The following is an 18,362-nucleotide window of genomic DNA, read 5'->3' on the forward strand; positions in this document are numbered from 1 at the left end:
GCTTACATCAATCATTTTGGCATTCATATTCATATGATTTAAGTTATGATACCAATACTAGTTAATAATTGTTTTATGCAAATTTTAACATGAAGCTTTTGAACCAAAATATATCTCTTTGAAGTGCAAGTGAGCTAACAGCACTACTGCATAACATGTTTAAGATTAAAGACTTGCCTTACAAGCATTTAGATTTTATGGATTTTTTTTGTGGTGAAATATAGATTTATTGCCATTGCTTACCTCAGAGGTGGGTTGTTGAATGACAGCATCCTTACTGCTGATGGTTGAAGTGGTGGTTGTGGTGGTGGTTTTTGCTGTGCTCACAGGTGTCTGACCGACAGCAGGCTGCTGTTTTTCTGGACTTTTTTGTGTTTGAGAAACATGAGAAGTCAGACAAGAGGGCATAGCACTCTGGCTTGGGGTCTCTGGTGAGATTACATCCTGGCTGTTGCATGAAATGCTGGATGGCTTCCCACTATCAGCTGTGGTGAGGTGCAGACTGACTGAGCGAGTCATTTTTTCAGGTGGAGTGGAGGGTGGTGAAGACAAAGGAACCGATTTATTTGATGATTCTACTGCAGTTTCCTCCTCGGATGGCTGTGATGGCAAGGAAGAAGGCAGCGGCCAGTCCAGGGTCTCCAATAACTCTTGAGGCCTAAGAGGGGATACTGGTGTAGGGGGTCCAGAGGATTGCTTCTGAGAAAGAATGGTGGCCTGCTGGGCAGATTCAGCTAGAGCTAGTGCAAGCATGCGGGCAGCGTTCTTTGGTGGGGGAGGGGGAGGGACGAGGGACACAGAGCTGACAGGGACATTGCCCTTTGGAGAGTCCAAAGCTACGGCTCCTACAGATGGACAAAACAGAGGGAACTCAAACAAGGAGAAGGCAGGCTAATTTTCACGATAAGGTAAGAGAAGGGAAATGTTAAATTTCTACAGATCGTGAAAAGATTTCTCTACATTGAGGGCACTCGTGCAAAGCATTACAGGTAAAAGCCTGGTGAACTAAACCTGAAAAAACAAAATAATTTAATAGTGAAATATTAACCCACTGTAGTTTGGAAGATCATTTCACAGAGGAATCATAATAAAAGATGAACAATTGAATTAATAAAATATTTAAGAAAAAAGCATGCTTTGTCAAATTGACTAGTTTTGTCACAAATTAACCCATCAAGCAGTTTTCTAATTATAACTTGACAGGTCTATCAGCCTGACATTTTTATTGTATTTTAATACAGAGATTAAACAATACTCATCCTAGAAGTAGGGCTGTGCGATATGGGCATAATAAACTGGTCAAGATTTTCTTGAACAAGATTGCGATTTAGATTTTAATCACAATTTTTGTCAAAGACAGACTGAATCTGTGTTTACAGTGTGAATCTGAAATATATTTCAAAAAGAAAACAATTAGATATTTCTCAAAGAACAGTAACGTGTCCCTAAAACGGACAAAAGTCTTAATTTTTTTTATAAAAATCACCTCTTGAACAGAGCTATGGCAAAACAAATAAATAAGACTACCGTGTGTGTGTGTGTGTGTGTGTGTGTGTACGTGTGTGTGCTTGTACGTCGCCAAACTCAAGGCTCTGATGTTTTGCTTGACCAAATATCAGAAGTAGTTACACTTGTGTCTACAGATTTGTATGGACATACATAAATCGTAAACCTCTTTGTGACGCTGTCGTGAAATATGCCATTCACATATCATGTCTTTTGCATGTACAACAGAGATGCGTGGATTGCCTGTGCATATTGAATGTGCGTGTATTCCAGCCGCACCTAGTTGAAAACATCTCTCTTTTTTTAGACAAACTTAAAATTGAACTTTGCAGAATGCTGCACCGCGAATCACGTAAAAAAAAGCTGACTCATCAGCTTCATGCTTCGTTTGGAATATGCACAATCCGATTACCTTAGACAAACACAAGACACCCGAACACCAAGTGCTTTTTAATTCTCTCCATGAATAAAACTTGTATTGGATCTGCAGTGATGTTTAATAGCTTGTCATTCTCGGAGAAAATGGTTGATAAGCGCGACCGCAAAGCACGTTGAAAATGCTATGCTGAAGGAAGTAGGTGCTTTCACACTAGCACTTTCAGTCTGCACCCGGGTTTGTTTGACATCAGAGTATGGTACGTTTAGTTACTGTGAACGTGTCTTCTGAACTTTGGTGCGCACCCACAAACCGTACCCGAGTCCGCCTGAAAGAGGTGATCTAGGGTACGGTTCACGCGAACTCTGGTCCGGTACTTCTAGTATGAATGTAATTGTACCTAATACCCGAAGTGAACCTCCAACAGTAAAACAAACTATTGTTTTCATAACATTCATTCGTGTATGTGTTTCTCTGTGTATCACGTGCTGTACGTTGGTGACAGGTGGGACTGAGCCAGGGCAAGCACAATGATAATTGTCTCTGCTTGTCTCCTCCAAAAACAGCTTCTGCAGACATTGCGTGATGTTCTAAATGTTTGTAATATGTTTGTGACAGATGGACACGACTCGTTTTCTGCATATCTAAAACCAAAAGATTCAGTAAAAGCAGAATGACCGTGATATGTGGACATCTTTCCATTTTGATGCTTTGCTTTTGTGTCAGTCACCTAGCAACAACCATACACAAAACAGCAGCTTGATAAAGCAAGGGTTCAGAAGGAAAAATGACGGTGTGAAATACCAACCGAGAAGGTGGCAAAGGGGGACAATCGGACTTGGGTACAGTCCAGACAATTGAACCAAGCGTGAAAGCACCATCAGATGCAACTTATGACTGACTTACAAATTATCTGGTTCTGCAATACATCAGCCTTCCTGTATCCAAACTAATTCCACAGCACAGTAGTTGACTTTTTGGCATCAAGTCCCCCTCTGTTAATCTCACCCATACGCAGGCTATTCAGTCTCCTGTTCTGTTTAGATGTGCTGCGTTATGATTAAATATGATTATGTTAAAATAGCATACTGCGTCAAAATCGTGCATGTGCAAAGCGCAAATTTGATACGATTTCAATTAATCGCACAGCCCTACCTAGAAGAGGTATAAAGTATTTTATGAAAAACAAAAATATTAACAAATCACCAAGTAACAATCTAAATTTAAATGCCTGTGTTTAAGTTCAGCTTACCTGGCTGTTCTTGAGAGCAGGTGACCTGTGGTGGTTGTGAACATTCAATGCTCGATATGTCTTTACTCTCAAAGGTAGCAGCTTTAGAAAGAAGCTCTTGTTGAATGGCTTCACTCAGGGGCAGATCGGTGGTTCTTGACAGAGAGCTCAATTTTGTAGGAGAGTCGAGTGGAGATGGAGGGGAAGAGGGCTGAAGCACAGTGCTCTCTGGTCCTTTCATTATCACGGAGGCAGCTGATTCAGAGATGCTTGGAGGAGAAACAACTGCTGACATCTCGGTGCTTTCAACAGACTGAACTGGAGTTTTCTCAGAGAAAGATGTAAGGAGCAGTTTATGTTTATCCTTTAAGGCTGTACTGTGGTCTGGAGACAAAAACCGGCTCGTAACTTTAGCTCGGACTGGCGAGACTGACTCTGAGCCACTGGCAGGGCTCCTTTTTAGACTGCTTGTATCTGCGTCAATTGAGAAAATCGAAGTTTCTGCCAGAGGAAGGCTACATTGGAAAGACATGGGGTCAAAGTCTAAAGAGGCCATGCCAATGTCAGGGGGGCTCAGATCCACATCATCAGCGGAGCGTGGTGGGGAGATGAGAGCAGGCACACAGATTGGACCATCATCCCCATCACTGTCTCCATGACCTAGGTTGTCGTACGAGTTACAGTGCTGTCTGGTATCCAGAAGGTCACCATTGAATGAAGCAGAGAGGGCATCACTGCTGGAGCGAGGTCTGCGGGGCCTATACACTTTAGACTCTCCTACGTTAAGGGAAAAACAGATAGTCCAGCATTAAACAAGATCCAGTTTACAAGGCTGAGATAATTTCTTAGCTATAAAAATCTATTACCTTCAACATTATGTAGAGAGGTGAGAGACTCTTCACTTTTGGCTGACCGAAGAGTACCAGTGTCTCCTCTTCCTCCTTAACCGAGAAAAAAAAATACAATGTACTTTATACAATAATTAATTATGATAAACCTATGTAATAATTGAAAATGTATTTAAGCAGTGATCAAACACATACTGCAACAGTGCTTTTAGACAGCCATAGTTTGATTTGTTCAATAAGGTATATGCAAAATAACTTTTAATTATGCAGCAACCAGGGTCAAGTGCATCCGGTAAACTGTATGCAATTACAAAATCAGTAATTAAAGGTTTGTTTTCTTCAAAAATAAAAGCTAGTCACTGCCTGACTGATATACAATATAAAGTGGGTCTCAGAATGTACAAGAATCACTGCATTAAATGACATTTTCCCACGCCATGTCTTTAAAATATGAACATTTATTTTACTCCAGTATTTTCAATGGAGTTTCTGCACTCACCTGCTGATCCTGACTGGCACATGCATGTAAACTTTACATTTCGTTTTACGGCTGAACAACTAAATGAATGCTGAAGTCTATTTAACATTTACACATAGCAGTAATCCTGACAAGTTCAAAATCCAGAAAAGGGGGGGGGGGTTACACAACTGTGTTCTTGAAGCTTTATTTGACCACAGTTGAACCACTGAAGCCACATGAAATGTTTTAACAATTTTTTGGTTCTTTTTCTGAACTTTGAATGTCTTATGGCCACAGCCATATTACCCTGCAGCCCAAGACCCTCCAAAGGATGCAGACTTCAAAGGTGAATCCTTCGAAGTCCACACAGGCCAAACTGAGCATTTTGAGATGAGACGATCTAGCCTACAGAGGACAGATCTCATCACCAAGCAACCGTAACAGTTGCTGTTAACAAGCGGTAATACAATTTGTAATAACTTGTAATAAGTGATTTAAAAACTTATTGTAAGCGATCTAAAGGCAAAACAAGGTTTATAAAAGCTGGAAATATATTTCCTTTGATTCATACATGTACACATGAACATGTAAACAGTCTATAAAATCACTCTTTCATAAAACATGTCATACTCTTCTTGTTTTTTAACATGTGTTTACATATCTATGTAAAATAAACATAATTCATACATTTAAACCGAAGTTTTCGTTTAAAAGAGCCCTGCTGTTATCAGTGTACAATAAATCTTGGGAAGTTCGAAGCCACGAAATATCCACTGGTTGTGTTCTTCATTACCTGGGAAAACGAAGGACACATTTGGTGGCTGCGTTTAAAAGCTTTCAAATTTTTTTTCAATTAGGCAGCCTTCATCGTGCTGCGATGGCGCAGCGCACTTTAAATGCATCCTTCAGAGGATGCAGCCTCTGAAATGAGACACAGCTTCTGAAGCTATGCAGGGCTGAGCCTGGTCAGTACCTGGATGGGAGACCACATGGAATAACTAGGTTGCTATTGGAAATAGTAATAGTCTGCTTGAGTCCTAATGCACTAGTAAAAGTGAAGGGGACACCATATTGTCAGTGAGCGCCGTCTTTCGGATTAAATGTTAAACCGAGGTCCTGACTCTCTGTGGTCATTAAAAAAATCCCATGGCACTTCTCGTAAAGAGTAGGGGTGTAACCCCAGTACCCTCCATCATCCACTTTAACCGTCATGGCCTACCAATCATCCCCATCCACCAAATTGGCTCTATCACTGTCTCTCCACTCCACCAATATCTGAAGTGTGGTGAGTGGACTGGCGCTGTTGTCCTGTGGCTGCCGTCACATCATCAAAATGGATGCTGCACACTGGTGGTGGTTTGGAGAGACCAGCCCTTACATGATAAAAGCGCTATATAAATACACATTACATTGCAGTCTATAAAAGATAGAGGAGCACTTAGATTTCATATAAAATATCTTCATGTATGTTTTAAAAATGAACAAAGGTGTCTGGGGATTGGAATGACAAAGGGTAAGTTATTAATGACAGAAAGGTCATTTTTTCAGTTAATCCTTTAATCAAGATCATGTACGATCTGAAAAAAGGCCTGATTAACCTCTGTGTTTATTTTGTGATCATGAATTTTGTGATCATCTAAAAGTCTGAGGCTGAACTTACCAGCCAGTGCCATAGCCTTGAGTTCATTTGGTTCACTGGGATTACGCTGTAGTTTGCGTTTCGACATTGAAGAAGACTTGCCCAGGTTGAAAAAAGAACGCCAACTGCCAACTGGAGACTTCTTAGACTTCATGGGCTGCCTCTTCCTAGTAAACAAATGATAAACAGTTTTAAAAAAATGCATCTCTATGTGATTAACAGGCACATAACTCAACTTTTTATGACAACATTAAAAAAGCCAAAACACAGACCTTGACATGGATAAAGATTTAAAATCTGGCAGTATACCTCTCAGTAGGGAATTCTATGACTGTGTGGAATTTTCCTTGTAATGCTGCAGGACCCTCTCCGACCTCTATGTACTTGCTGTCTGCAGTGATGGGTGAGTTGATCTGGGCCTGTGTGCGTGCCTGTGCCTCTTCTAGAGTTAGCAGCTTTGTGGATGGAGACGGTACTAGCAAAGACTTAGGCCGAGACAAAGAGTTGTGTCCTAAGACGACAAATAAATGTTAGATGACTACATAGCACTTAAAAAAGATTCTGCCAAAATCAGCATATTTCCATATAGCACACCTGTTCCCTCTCGAATAAGAGAGCTCAGTTTGGGACTGAAGAGAACATCCACATGATTCAGGATGAACTCCACCACAACCGATTGTATTCGTACTTCCATGAAGGCTGCTGTCCCACTGAAGCAAGCAGATTCTATTTGCTTTGACCTTGTAAAGTAATGAAAAAACAAATAAAAATAAATCAAGATTAGCAATGAACACTAATATTTACGTTTTTTTTTAGAAATTCATACTTCAGCGTAACTTTTAATATTTATATTACAGTTGCACCAAGTAGATCTTACCTCAGTAAGTTGGGGGCCCAAACGATGGCCAAATTTTTAGTATGCATGTTCGTTACATAGCTGAAGGTTGCCAAGTGTGAAAGATGCCTCATAAGAAACTCAAGGGTTCTACAAAAGAATGATAAATACTAAACATTAAAACTTCAGATCCACTAAAAATCAGAGGCCAACTAAAATCTGCATAATAAATATGACTCTTGAGCATGCTCATTTAATGAACAATGTTGTAATAACAGCCTCTAATTTCCACAGTCATCAATATACTTGAAGTACATTAGTAGTATGATTGGTACGTGAAATGCATTAGGTTATTAAAAAGGCCGTATCATTTGAAAAATGAGAACTGCGGGTCCTCTTGCTAGCAGCAGAGGGCACTGTGGTCATTTAACAAACCTATAATGCGGAGGCGGCAGCTGCTGAATGACGTCATGTATTTTGATCAGCCTCTCCTCGTCTGTGGCTGCTGACACAGCCTCCTAAAAAGGAGAAGAGCGGGTGTAAATCAGGGTCACTGCATCTAGAGTGGCTTGAACAAATGAAAATACTCTCAAAGCCATGTTCACACTGTACTGCTGAGTGGACAAAAGCGCATGGGGTCAGTCTTCTTTCCAGTGCATTATAGTTTCACTGCTTCCATAGCAACCTGAAAATATCAATGCACTCTATTTTGGCCTCTTTTTATTTCAATTGCAGAGACTTATCTGGAGATGCTGCAAATGTCAGGGCTTTGTTTGCCATGCAGATGAACTCCTTGTGAAGCAGGGCTCTAAGAAACAAGCAATTCATTTTGCATACTCGTTACGGCAATCAATAGAATGGACAACCTGAAGCCTTTAATGACTACTATGTTGTTTTGCCACACTCGGAAAAGAGACCCATGCATATTATTCCGCCAAGAACTAAAAAGGTTTTGATATCATAAGTATGGCTTGGTTGTTATGGTATAATAGATGTTCTCAGCTGGAGCTATTTGTATGACAAAGAGTGTGCGTGTCTGAGAAAAGGCTTTTTTAACAGCCTGTAGTTTTGGGATAAACGCTTACCGAGAATTTCTCGTACAGCTGGTAGGTGAGAAGTGGGTTGGGAAGCTCTCGAAAGTAGAGCTTGCACAGGGAGCCCACGCAGTGTATATCCTGAATGTAAACATCTTTTGTCAGATCTGGGATCTGTTCAGAATCAAACTCGTGCCTAGAGAGAGAGAGAGAGAAAGAAAGAGAGAGAGAGAGAGAGAGAGAGAGAGAGAGGGGGGGGGGGGGGGGTAAGTGAGTGAATAAGGACTAATACTGTTTTTTAATGATAAATGACAATATCTGAGACTGTTTAACTTTTAAATTTTTTATTAAATCAAATGAAACAAAATTACTGCAATAAAATACTTTTATTTTATGCACACAGAATGTGTTAAAGGGGTGGTTTACTACGATATCACACTTTAAACTTTAGTTGATGTGTAATGTACTGTATCTGTGTGAACATGAACAACATCTCTGAATGTAAGATGCTTAAAGTTCAATGCAAAGGGAGACATTAGCCCCTTTCACACAGTGATACCGGTAAATATCTGGAAAATTTCCGGAACGACTTTACCGGTATATTAAAAAAAACGCTGTTCACACAGGCGAGGACGTTACGGACATTTTCCGGAAAAGAGCATTCACACATCCATTCCAAAATACCGGTAAATTCTGACATTATTCACCACAAATGAGCTTTAAACGGCTGCGCTTGTATTTGTAAACATTTGACTACATTACAAACTCTGTGGATGATCAATATTGTGAACAACTTTCGCAGGATCACTTTCGCATATCGAGATGTTCATTATATGTGCATGTGCAGGCGCTCAAAGGCTGTTTCACAGGCACATGCAAAGCTTAAAGGTAAACAAACAACGGCTTATCATAAGCATCTCATCAATGATTATTTACACGGTTGGCATTAAGAAGAACATATAAACGTGATCTGACTAACTTCTAGCAGCTAAATGTGTCTGGAAAAATATTCTTTTTCCATAAAAAAGGCTTTTATTCTCATAAACCGCGCGGACGTAAATGCGTCTGACTGTTGTGATTGGCTAAAGCAGACATCTCACGTCAGCACGTTCTAGACGTGCACGCGCTTATTACGGCAATCTTCCTTCTGCATTCACACAGCGCAGCATTCCGGCAAATTGACCGGTAATGTTACAACTTCTCTTTCCGGAAAATAGCCAGAACTAATTTACCGGTATTTTCAAAAAGGACCTGTTCACACATACAACCACATACAAATGTCTGTATGTGTGAAAGGGGCTATTGGCTTTACAGAGTTAGCTTAGCAAAGTCTACAGCGAACGAAGTTTGGAGACTACAAAAAATACATCCGGGCTAGTGAGATCACAAGCGCTTCAGCTTATGCACCCCACGCATCGAAGGGGCATGGCCAGAGGCGCTGTAATGTTATAAGAGACATTTCCTGGTGATGTGGAGCTAATCTGTAAAACCATAGACCTTTATCTACAGGTAGATTATAAATATGGAAACTGTGTTCATCATAGCTGAAAGCAACATCATGTTTGCTGGCCTCACGCATCTCGCAGGCCTGTCAGTCATTCAGCATCTAACCATAAAGGGTTAAACAAATAATGCACAGCATTACTACAATTACGGAAAAGTTCGCTCTTTACAATTTACATAAATTTTATGCAAATAAATTATGTTATGTGATTATGACCCGCTATAAAAAACTGGAGGTTTCGAATGCAAAGCTGAAATGTAGCCGTGGCAGGAATGAGTTTGTGTGGAAGAATGAATGTAGCGGAAACCAATCAGGTATATATATATATATATATATATATATATATATATATATATATATATATATATATATATATATATATATATATATATATATATATATATATATATATTTATGTATATAAAAATGAAAATCATAACTTTTGGCATGTCTGTTAGTACATTGGAAAGTAAGCAGGAAGACAAAGTAACCAAGCTAACAAGTAAACTTTTCTTAGACAGGATAATAAATCCCCCATCTAATCTCTCTCATCCTTTCATTTCCTTCTGTATTGGAGAATACAAACATTTCCATTACAAAATGTAATTAGCAACGGCTTAATATTCAGCCAGTGCATTGAGAGTTTCTCAAGCAGTGTGATAAATCCCTATCTCTGCTACTTGCAATTAAGGGAGTGTGTTTATGTCCTACCGCAGCTTCTGAATGTTGGAGGCGATCCCAGAGAGACGATACATTCCATCAACCACTCCATGCTTCTCAATGAACTCGGTGCAGCTCTTGAGTACCTGGGGGACTAGAGGTTTAGACAACATGTTAGCGGAGCATCCCTTTTGGCATACAATGTTTAAAACTTGTCAAAATGCCAGCAGAGAAAGATTAAAGACTCTTTCGTGCAGTACATTTCTGGAATTGTTAAACTTTGATAATGGTTAAAGCACATTGTGAGGTGTATTTCTATGTTTGCATTAATTCCAGTGGCATAAGACAAACTCCAGAGCTCCAGTGTGACCTTGCGATGCTTCGCCCTGAGGAATCAGTTACAGAGAACCCTGACTGGCCTCTAGTCTTGACAAACATTATCCGGCAGATGATTGAGTCCAAGTTTCTCAAAGGCAGCTGTTCATCTACATTCCTTTCATAGCAGTCTAGAGCACAAAATCCACTTAAATGCAGGGAACAAATCTGTCCCTGAGACATTTCGAAAACTTAAACTTGAATGATGATGATCAGGGGCCACAGTTAGTGTTTTCGGTAAGCTGATTGAGCGGTCACTTGCCCTTTAGTGTCAATTGATCATGTACTTTGGATGGTTGAATTGTTTATGCAGAGAGGGTGGGCAAAATCTACTGCATCACACCCTTATATACATTTATGAACTTAAGAAAACAACAAAAATATTTTAAACAAATACACTACAAACAATAGTTATTGGATTTGATGTGAAGATTTATGAAACAAGTCTCTTATGCCCGATACAGACAGGGCTTTAGCATCAACTTTTCCCATTTACTTTGAAAAGGTGACGTCAAGTGTTGCCAACTAAATTGTGGATCCGTTGGCACCGCATCAGCAGCTTTGCTTACTGCAGAAGTTGAGAATTTCTCAACTTTCCAAGCGCCAACAGAAGCGTCAGCCAAACAGATCACTTAATGCAAATACCCCAGCTCAGACAGTAGCCGATCGCGGATTAAGTTCATTGGCTAACGCTGCTATGATAATCGTGTCAGCCCCAACTTAAGACACGCACTCCGTCAAACGTTGACGCTGGAGCCCTGTGTGAAGTCCCTGGGCGTTAGGCTCACATAGGTTGCAATTATTTATTACTTTAAAACCAAGTAATATAAAACAATTAATTTAATATACTTCACTTGGTGTGCAGGAATTACTTCTTCAAAAGAAAAGAAATTATTTTATGAATCGTTTTTTATCTTAATTTCATATTAATGATTTATTTAAAACTCAGGATTAACGTATTTTTAAAAGACGGCGTAAAATGGAATTAAATGACCTAAAATAGACTCCTTTTAGTCCTTTGAAAAATGCAGCAAATGACATTAGAGACAATAACCCCGTAATGAAATACTTTTCAAGAGAATAGGTACATTGCAGCGATGTCTACAGAGCCTTAAGTTCCTATGACTGATCCATGCTAATGACTTGGTTCTTGAACAAAGTGTTTAGCCATGTCGTCTCACGTTCCTCTGAGATCAGAGTGTCTGAGACGAAGAGTACACAATCTGCCATTACTCGCTTTACAAACACATTAAAGCAGTGTTTGCTCATGGGTGGGAGAGGACGGTTTAGATCCAAGTAGTAAACCTGAGGACTATCTAAACAGCCCCAACAACAGGTGACCTTTTGTTGAAACACATTTCTAAAGGAAACCAGGATTTTCTGCTTTAAGGATACTTGCATCCTCAGGGAAAGAATGTCCATTCTGAAGCATTTTAATAAAAGCCATGCTTTTTTTCTCCCTTCTAACTGTAATGGTCGAGCAGTCACACCAAGTTGCGTGGATCCTGTTTGAAAAGGACAAGGCTTAGATTGTAAGGGCAGGCAATGGCTCAGAGAGGATTGAAGTCAAACAAATGGAGCAAATGCTGAAGGCTGCCAGGGAGCTTTGAATCAATGGGGAAGAAATCTCTAGACACGGCCCCCTAACCATTCCTTCTGACCTTTAGACCCCTTTAAGCCAATCGGTTTCCATCGCAACCCATGCAGACAGATCCAAGGGTGATTCAAGGGGAGGGATGTTTAGCTTTGGTTTCAAGCCCACCCACACTGTCAAAGACCAGTGTCAAGCACTGTCTGAAGCATGACAAAACAGGGCAAAACTCACCATCATGGCCAGAGTTGAGGAGATGCTCTCCTAGGTCACAGCCGAACACCCTCTCCCTGAGGATACCTCTTTGCTTCAGCTTCTGCTTGGTCGGCCTGGACTTCATGAATGTGCGCAGAAAAGTGATCAGTTTCCCGTGTTTCTTGGATACTGAAAAAAGAAATCAAATTTGAAAATGTAATAAATACAGAACATAATAATGTCAGAGAATAGCGCAAACAGTGCAACCATAAATGACCTAAAGAAAATCTGGCTTAGTGCCAGCCACATCATGTGAGGAAGCCAAGATCTAATATAATGAAAAGTAAAAGCACTGGGTTGGATGAGAATAATAGGTTTATGTATTAACCCTGAACCTTTAACTGAAGGAATTTCCCAAATCCCACATTCAATTGCTGCTTGAATAACCTAGATCACAAATGCTGTTTCGCCCACTGAGCAGAATTACTTGATTCGCCTAAATTCCATTGACTGATGTGCATCCTGCATGTCTGGGTATTTGCTGTACATCTGGTAAAGCATTTAAGCATTTTATTGCCTGTGGAACAAAAAAGTTGTTGTAAAGATCAAAGGATAGTATCATTTAATCAACCGTCAAAAGGTCCTGGTATGCAGTTTAAGACCTTTTTTAAGACTCTTTCCATACGTGTAAAGACCTCATCGCCACTTTAGGTTTTACCCGGTAACATTGGCAATATTTTAATATACAGTGCATTTACTAAATACTGATTGTAACAAACGTATTTTAAACTATAACATTATTCATAAACTGAATAAAAATGCTAATTGGCACCTGTAGAACTCTAGGATTTTATTGATTTCATAAACTACACAGCAGCCCGATATTCAGATAAAACTCAGGCGAACTTTAGCATACAACTATACATTGTAGAACCAAAACTTATACAAAATTTAATACCTTGTAAAAAAAAAAAAGCATTAAAGATTTTAATAATTTTTAAAGGGCCTTACATTTATCTAAATTGATTTATCAACTTTTAATTCTATTTAAGACCCCATGGACACACTGTCTCAATGCAGTACACACTGCCGAGAACCACATGTATATAAATAAGATGATTAAAAGTTCACTTTAATTTCAACAATAAATATGCCAGTTAGAGTTTAGGTTTTCTTGTGGATCTCAATGTATTGAACAGAGGAAGGCGGAGCCTCAGAGCCACACCTACTCAATCACCACGACCAATGACAGCTCATTTCCTAACTGAATAAACAATTCTGCTTTGACAAGCTGTTTTAAACTCCGGAAGCAAACTCTATACAAAGTATGTTTTGACTTGACTTTGTTAAAGACTACACCAGTTCATGCTTACATTTTGCTTCAAGAATTATAAAGGCCCTAAGAGCTCAGAGTTTGGACGTATAAAGCCTGATGATGAGTAGCTGACATACAACATCTGTGAAAGTCTTCAATAAAGTAATAAATGTTTCCTTTTATTTAGTTTTTGAAGGAGGCCAAGCAGGAAGGACATCTCAAGCTGTTTGGACACCAAAGAAGCTTTGGTTGACATTACACACACTGACAGAAACTGCCATATTTAAAAAAAAAAAAAAAAAAAAAAAAAAACCTGACCTAGAATTAGTTTGAGAAAATCTTGAATGCCACAGAGGAAAAGTATCAAGAACGAAATTCCAAGAATGTGACAGTATCAATTCAACTCATCTTTATTTCTATAGCACTTTTACTTTGTATATTGTGTCAAAGCAGTTTAACATAGATCTTCTATCTTCGATCTTCTACTAAGGTCAGTAAACCCCAAAACACATTTTTTGAGATGTTGACAGCCATTTATGTGTCCCAAGTTGCTAAAAACACTATTATGACACATATTTCACAAAAAAGTGAAAATTGGTTGTTTTTGCATTATTTCGAGCAAATTCGTTTGAAAATAAATTTTGAAGCTATGTCATAACATAACATAAAAGCTTCAGCATGTAGACTGTCTGTCTGTACCAGCGGGTACAACGTGACGTCTTTAAGCTTTCAGCATTAATTCAAGAGATAGACTTGGTTCGAACCAATCAGTGTACTCTATTGTATATGAAGTGCAACTTCATTAATCAGCATGATAGCTTAAAACACTGTTACAATGTTCGGATAGCAGAGAGAGGCCACATTGTTATGCCAGAGGTAATTAAAACAAGTGGGGGTTGCGGCCCACAAGAATTTATTTTTCATTTAAAAAAAAATTCTTAGCAGTGCACAATTAGAATGATCATGTTGCGTTAGTTCATTTTATCCCCTAGCTTAGTGGTCCTCAACCACCGGTCCGTGGATCAATTGGTACCGGGCCGCACAAGAAATCATTAATTATTTCTGTTTTATTTATTATCCGAGTCTGAACGATCTTTTATTTTAAAAAGTCTTTTATTTAGAAAAAATAGCATATTCTCGCACTTACGTCTCGGTCACTTGAGCACCAAAATTTAACCCACAAGCAGCAAAATGAGTAAGAAACAGATGTCTTTAGAAAGTTTCTTTGCTAGGGGAAAAAGGCCAAGTGAAGGACCCGCGAACTGCCAAGAAACCCATTTGTCAACAAATCAGGTGGATCCACCATGGCAATGCAAGAAGATCAACTGATGGAGATTGCAAATGACGGTGGCATATTGAGTATTTATAGAGTTTGCACAACTTGGTTGTTTCCAATAGAGGTGCATGGCTTGCACTCACAAAAGGTGTGACACGCTCGCACCAAAAATGCGATGCGAGCGCACGTGACAATAATTGAGCGATCAGCTAAAGTTTGTATGGAATATTTATATTTCAGTAAGGCTAATTTTCTCAGACAAACACAAAACACACTGCAGTACTTTTCTCCATAAATAATACTTGTATTAGAGAGTGACAGCAATGTTTTGTCAGTTTGTCATCCTCTGAGAAAACGGGTTGATGGTCGCATTGCAACCTATGAACAACTAGTTTAAAGCAATGGGTCATCAGTGTTGCATTTATAAATGTGCTGCAATAAAGGGTTTGTTTTCATTTCCCCACTATGGGAGTGCAGCTGGACTTGCATGTGGATTACAGTGGTCTGCTTACATGCAACAAAAATATGTTTATAAGGAACAGTTTTACCCAGGAGCATTTCACATCTGGAAATGGTGAAATCTGGATCGCCACTCTACTTCTTTTAAAAAAAGATGTGGTTTGTGTTGGTTGTCCTGTCTCTACAGATTTGGTAAGTGTGTAATTAGTGTTCCTTGTTTATGTTTCTTCAGAGGCAAAGTTAGTACCGTCAGTAGACCTCTTTCAGGTTTTAAGACACACCTTAGTCAAAATGATTTAGTTACTAAGTTTACAGTATGTTAATATCACTATAATTTTATGGGCTGAAAGATACACTGTAATTGCTGAATTATCGAGAAATGCTGAGTTTTTTTTTCTCGCATTCACACTGCGGTTTCAAACATTTCATTTAAACAACACCTCCAGCAGACTCTTCCGTGACAGCCAATTTATTGTTTGTCACGGGGGGCATGCATGAAATGTTAATGAATGAAAGTGAAAGAACCAATTAATAATTTGGCAAATAAATTGATTATTTATTATTCAAAACGTAAACTGTCTTCTTCCTCTGTGCCTGTGTTAGTTTTGCCTCTGTGAAAATCAGCGCATGCTCGAATTGAAATTCCCCTCAACAATTCCAACTAAACTGAGCTGGACTCAAAAAAACCGTGCTGAGACAGAGGGGATTCATGGCCCTTTAAATTGAAACCGTGTTAGTCCAGTTTAGAGTTGATGTTCAGTTTACTTCAGTATAGTGTGGTTTAGTTAAAATATCACACAAATGCTCCAAAATATTTTGAGTGTTTGATATATAACCTCCATATTGCAATGGGCTATATGCACAGCTAGTGTTTTTCAGCCAATCGAAATTCGATTGAAAATACTGGGGTAAAATTAATTTTCAAATTTTAAAGACATGGCGAGGAAAAATGTAATTTAATGCAGTGCTTCTTGTTTGGTGTGATACCCACTTTATATTACATATCAATCAGGCACTGTTTTTTTTAAGAAATCAGATCTTAAACGTGGCAATTTTGTTTGGGATGACAATTTACCAGAAGGCCTGGGGCTGGCTGACTGAAATTAAAAGTCCATGTGCATATACCCCATTGCTTTTTAAACTGTGGCTGCATTCATTTTTCTTCATAAAATATTAGCAAGCCTAAATGCTACAAACAAGAAAAAAATTGTCTGCATAATGAATCAGCAAACAATCTGTTGCCGGAAACAATTTCCGAGCTACTATGAATGCAGCTGGGATTACTGAAAACCACAAACTGGTCCATCTGTGTTTATCTGTGTGGACACATGTGGTGGATTTAGCAGGAGACGCAGTCTAAATGATCAGGAAAAATAACTGCAAATATCACAGTTGCTTTATTTCAAGAGTTTAACTCCCTGGTGATTTTAAGGATGTGTGATCCTTCTCATGCTGAAACCACAGTGGACGTGGCAAGGGGACATCTGCCAGCTGTGATCTCATTTGTTCCTTGGTGCCTGCACCTTTAAAAAAGGCACATTAGCTAGTATTCTCTGCATAAATGCTATTGAAATGTCCCTATTTTAACTAGTCTCGAGGCAATCAATCCTTTCAAATCCAGTCGAGGTTAATAGTAAAAAGAGCTGCAATAGGAATTTCCTGTTCTACTTTTTTCTTGAGCCAGTAAAGAGCCTGCCACACATTTCACAGAACGTCTTATTCTGAACGCCACCACAACAAACCAAACACAGAGCATGTGCTGAACTTTACAGAAGCAACAAGACAGAGTGTGTTACTGAAGAATGATTGTTTCCTCCAGGCTGCACTTTACCTCCGCTGAGGAGACACTGATGACGTCACAGCACAACGTGACTGACTGACACATTATACTGTTTTCTTTTCACCGTCCAAATCAACAAGGCATTGCTTTGAGACTCTTTCTGGCACATTTCTCTGTTATATACAAATATGACACACATCTGTAAATAAAAATGGAATGAAAGCAATTAAAAAAAAGAAATAACAGCTTGAAGTAATGAGGGGAAAAATCAACAAAATACATTCATCACAAATGAAGTATCCAAATATTCAACAAGCTCATTTCTAAGCAACGCAAATAAATAAACCCCAAGTCATTTATACACCAATTTGGATATATCTCAGCAGTGCAAGTGAATAAACCCCAAGTAACTCTAACCAAAGTCTGGCTATTAAAAAGAACTTCAACTGCATCAAGTTTTCAATATTTACCAACTGTATTAGACTTTGTGACTTACCTCACTGTGAAATATCCATTAATAAGGACAAAGTCAGTGCTCGAGTATTCACAAGTTTGTCAGACTGCAGCTGCTTAAGAGAGTTTGAGAAACAACAGTGAAGGATCATCACAGACCACTCTCTCTTTCTTTCACTCTCTCTCTCTTTCTCTCTCACTGCCAGCCGGTAAAACTAATAGTCAGCATGCATTCTTTCCCCTTCACTTTTTCCTCCTCTCTTTCCTTTCGGAGTTTGTCCAGCCCCTAATATCAACTTTCAGTGAAGTGGAGAGAATGGGGCGTGAGCGACCGCTTAAACCAGAGAACGACTGTTTCAGCCTGCGGGCTGTTGCTTATCATATATACAATACTGAGTGATGAATGTATTTTAAAAGACAATGGCAGCATAACACATCTGTCTCCTGTGATCTTCAATAATTATACAGCCTAAATGTGACTTATAATGAACAAGTTCTAAATAAAGCGACGTTTATTTATTATAACAAGGCAAGAAGTCAAACTAAGATAAATATAATTCAATTGACCACACCACCAGGGCGACAACAAAGCTCTCTTTCTAAAGAAACCCATTCACTGCCAAGGCCATGGTCCCATTCAGCCTTTACAACCTAGAATGACATGGTACAGCCATACTTTGACAAAGACAACCTTGTTTGCACTGGGTTTGTGGATAAACTATCAAACAACACAGAGATACGCGTTGTGAAAGGTAACGCTGACTCAGCAATGTTAAATGGACAGATTCACCAATAATAATAATAACAATAATAAGAATAATAAAA

At 39.0% G+C, this 18,362-nt stretch overlaps 1 protein-coding gene across 30 annotated transcripts in view; it reads right to left on the reverse strand.

Moving 5' to 3' along the window:
• arhgap32b (Rho GTPase activating protein 32b) overlaps window positions 1–18,362 on the reverse strand; it is a 138,845-nt gene that overhangs the window by 3,666 nt on the left and 116,817 nt on the right. For 24 of the 30 annotated variants that reach the window (XM_073935364.1, XM_073935356.1, XM_073935352.1 and 21 more), the window contains 11 exons: window positions 12,294–12,443; window positions 10,145–10,247; window positions 7,981–8,125; window positions 7,331–7,413; window positions 6,938–7,045; window positions 6,655–6,800; window positions 6,370–6,571; window positions 6,082–6,227; window positions 3,980–4,054; window positions 3,135–3,890; window positions 244–845 (listed from right to left, as the gene is read on the reverse strand). In XM_073935364.1, coding sequence (XP_073791465.1) covers window positions 244–845; window positions 3,135–3,890; window positions 3,980–4,054; window positions 6,082–6,227; window positions 6,370–6,571; window positions 6,655–6,800; window positions 6,938–7,045; window positions 7,331–7,413; window positions 7,981–8,125; window positions 10,145–10,247; window positions 12,294–12,399 — 2,472 coding nt within the window. In that variant the 5' untranslated portion in view covers window positions 12,400–12,443. Of the gene's footprint in view, window positions 1–243; window positions 1,012–3,134; window positions 3,891–3,979; window positions 4,055–6,081; window positions 6,228–6,369; window positions 6,572–6,654; window positions 6,801–6,937; window positions 7,046–7,330; window positions 7,414–7,980; window positions 8,126–10,144; window positions 10,248–12,293; window positions 12,444–17,580; window positions 17,762–18,362 lie in introns of those variants that run through there. The other 6 variants (XR_012396796.1, XR_012396793.1, XR_012396795.1 and 3 more) reach the window with 2 other exon arrangements.

This window comes from Danio rerio, chromosome 21 (assembly GCF_049306965.1).
Source record: "Danio rerio strain Tuebingen ecotype United States chromosome 21, GRCz12tu, whole genome shotgun sequence".
Taxonomy (NCBI): Eukaryota; Metazoa; Chordata; class Actinopteri; order Cypriniformes; family Danionidae; genus Danio; species Danio rerio.